This window comes from Borostomias antarcticus (genome assembly GCF_949987555.1).
Source record: "Borostomias antarcticus genome assembly, chromosome: 20".
Lineage (NCBI taxonomy): Eukaryota > Metazoa > Chordata > Actinopteri > Stomiiformes > Stomiidae > Borostomias > Borostomias antarcticus.
Window position 1 is genome coordinate 13,683,713 of NC_140253.1, and position 2,500 is coordinate 13,686,212.

The window sequence follows — 2,500 nt, forward strand, 5'->3', positions numbered from 1 at the left end:
GATGGAGCCGGGTCACGTGGTCCAGGAGTCGTTCACCGTGGAGGAGGACCCCCAGGAAGCTCTGCCCATCATCAACGTGGAAACCAGCGAGGACGGGACCACGCGACGCACCGAGACAACGGTAGCTGCTGTCTCTCACACACACACACACACACACACACACACACACACACACACACACACACACACACACGGCAGCACACAAGAACAAAATCGTACTTTTAGACTGGCCGGCTAGTCTCAAGTTTAAACTTCTGTTTAAAGGTCAAGGAAGTGAGGAACATCCCCACGCCTCATCCCTTCTTCTCTCCTCCCTCCCTCCCTCATCCCAGGTGAAGAAGGTGGTGAAGACCACCCACACCAGGACCGTCATCCCCTCCGTGTCAGACACCCTGTCCCTGGACGGTTTGGGCGGCGGCGGGGGCGGGGGCGGGTCGATGACAGGCGTGCCAGGCTACACCACCCCCATGTACCGCCACCCGGGGCCCATGGACTACCCCACCGCCACCGTGCCGCGCAACTACCACTACGGGCCCCCGGCGGGCTACGACGACTACCGGGGCGGGCCGCCCTCCGACAGCTACGCCAGCCTGAGCCGGGGCGTGCGCACGGACGATAGATACAGGTACGGGCCTGGGGGGGAGGGGCCTAGGGGGGAGGGGCCTAGGAGAAGGGGCCTAGGAGGGAGGGAGGGGCCTTCAGAAGAACAGAAGTGATGTAGCCTAGCTGGTCTACAGCCAGCTTTTGAGCTCTTAGCTCCATGGATGTTTGTTTATTTATTTAAGCAGGGAGTCCATTGACATCTCTTTTACAAAGGAGACCTGCCACGACAACAGCAGCAATTAATCATGCAGTGCATCACACAGAAACACAAAAACAGACTCGCCTACATGATAATAATGTACATATACTGTACAATATACAGCACACCACACAGAAACACCAAAAGTAGCCTGGATGATAACGGTATTGCGTGACTGAAGGTGATAGTGGTTTTTCATCGGGACCCACTCTTCCTGCTAGGTAGGATGGGCGCAGCGACGTTTTTCACCGCCAACTAGTCGGTGCTCTTGAAACCGACTATACGAATAGTCCTACTCTTGTTTTTGTATTTATTTATTTTTGAAATGAACGTGTGTAGGGGCCGACTTCGATTGCTCGACCGTCGATCGTTTGGTCTAAGCGCTCTCGTCCGACCGAGATTCGATCGGTGGAGCAATCGCAACGCTTATTCTTTTGTTAGACAAAAAAAACACACAACAATCATCAAATAGACGGGCGAAACGGGAGCGTTTTGAATTACCATCAGGTAAAACATCCCCATTTTCAGATCTTTTGCGTTGGCCGTAATGTCACTGCGGAAGGCACTCGCGCCATTTTCATTACCTTTACATAGACATGACAGAAAGAAGAGGAAGAACAGGTCCATAGTAGGAAAGAAGAGGAAGAACAGGTCCATAGTAGGAAAGAAGAGGAAGAACAAGTCCATAGTAGGAAAGAAGAGGAAGAACAGGTCCATAGTAGGAAAGAAGAGGAAGAACAGGTCCATAGTAGGAAAGAAGAGGAAGAACAGGTCCATAGTAGGAAAGAAGAGGAAGAACAGGTCCATAGTAGGAAAGAAGAGGAAGAACAGGTCCATAGTAGGAAAGAAGAGGAAGAACAGGTCCATAGTAGGAAAGAAGAGGAAGAACAGGTCCATAGTAGGCTCCGTTCATACAGGTTGAACATATGTTGTCTTTTTGAATCATATGAATCTTTCATATGAATCTGTCATATGAATCTTTCATATGAATCTGTCATATGAATCTTTTTAAAAATCGTGCTGTTTTTGTTGCTGTTCATTTAAGATCACGAGCTTAAAGGCTTCAGGCTACGCTGGATGAGGTCTTGAAACCCGTCCCACGCCAGAGGTGCGAGGTGAGAGAAAGCAGTCTTCCCTAGTTCAGAAACCCGAGTGCACTCTGGGAGTTTGTAGAAGTGGCCGTTTGGTGGATCTGGTGCGGAAGAGGAAAAACAGATTAGGCCCCAGAGATCTAGCAGGGAGGATCCCCAGGATGGCCTGACTCTATAAAGACGTGGGACTTCCTCCGTGAGGACATGGGACGCTTGGGGACGGGACGCTTGGCGTTAGTAACGAAGTGCAGGGAAGCCTGGTGATGAGCCTGGTGAGCTGATCATAGTTCAGCTTCGTTAGCAGCGAGGAGGCAGCCTTATTAGGCAATTACAGACAGGGGTGGAAATAGGATCAGTTCCCTACGGCTGTTGAGATCGTAGCCGTCGTTTCCGCCCGCCCCGTGCTCGCGTGCCGTGGACGTGACTCTGGATTTTAAGGGTCTCTCAGAGTTAAGTCTGCGCCTGTAGAGACGATGACGCGGTTGTTGGGTCTCAGAGTTGAGTCGGCGCCTGTAGAGACGATGACGCGGTTGTTGGGTTCTCTCGATCTCTCCCCCTCAGGCCGGCGGACGGCTACCGGACCCTGGACCCCAACTACCGCGCCCAC

At 52.0% G+C, this 2,500-nt stretch overlaps 1 protein-coding gene across 2 annotated transcripts in view; it reads left to right on the forward strand.

Annotated features, from left to right (window-relative positions):
- Nucleotide 1: 1 nt before the first annotated feature.
- Nucleotides 2–2,500, forward strand: part of ctnnd1 (catenin (cadherin-associated protein), delta 1) — a gene marked incomplete at its 5' end in the record, with an annotated part of 19,379 nt that continues 16,880 nt past the window's right edge. For both annotated transcript variants that reach the window (XM_084454566.1, XM_084454567.1), the window contains 3 exons: nucleotides 2–121; nucleotides 333–625; nucleotides 2,455–2,500. The exon at nucleotides 2,455–2,500 is cut by the window's right edge and continues 39 nt beyond it. In XM_084454566.1, the coding sequence (XP_084310692.1) occupies nucleotides 2–121; nucleotides 333–625; nucleotides 2,455–2,500 (459 nt within the window). The remainder of the gene's footprint in view (nucleotides 122–332; nucleotides 626–2,454) is intronic.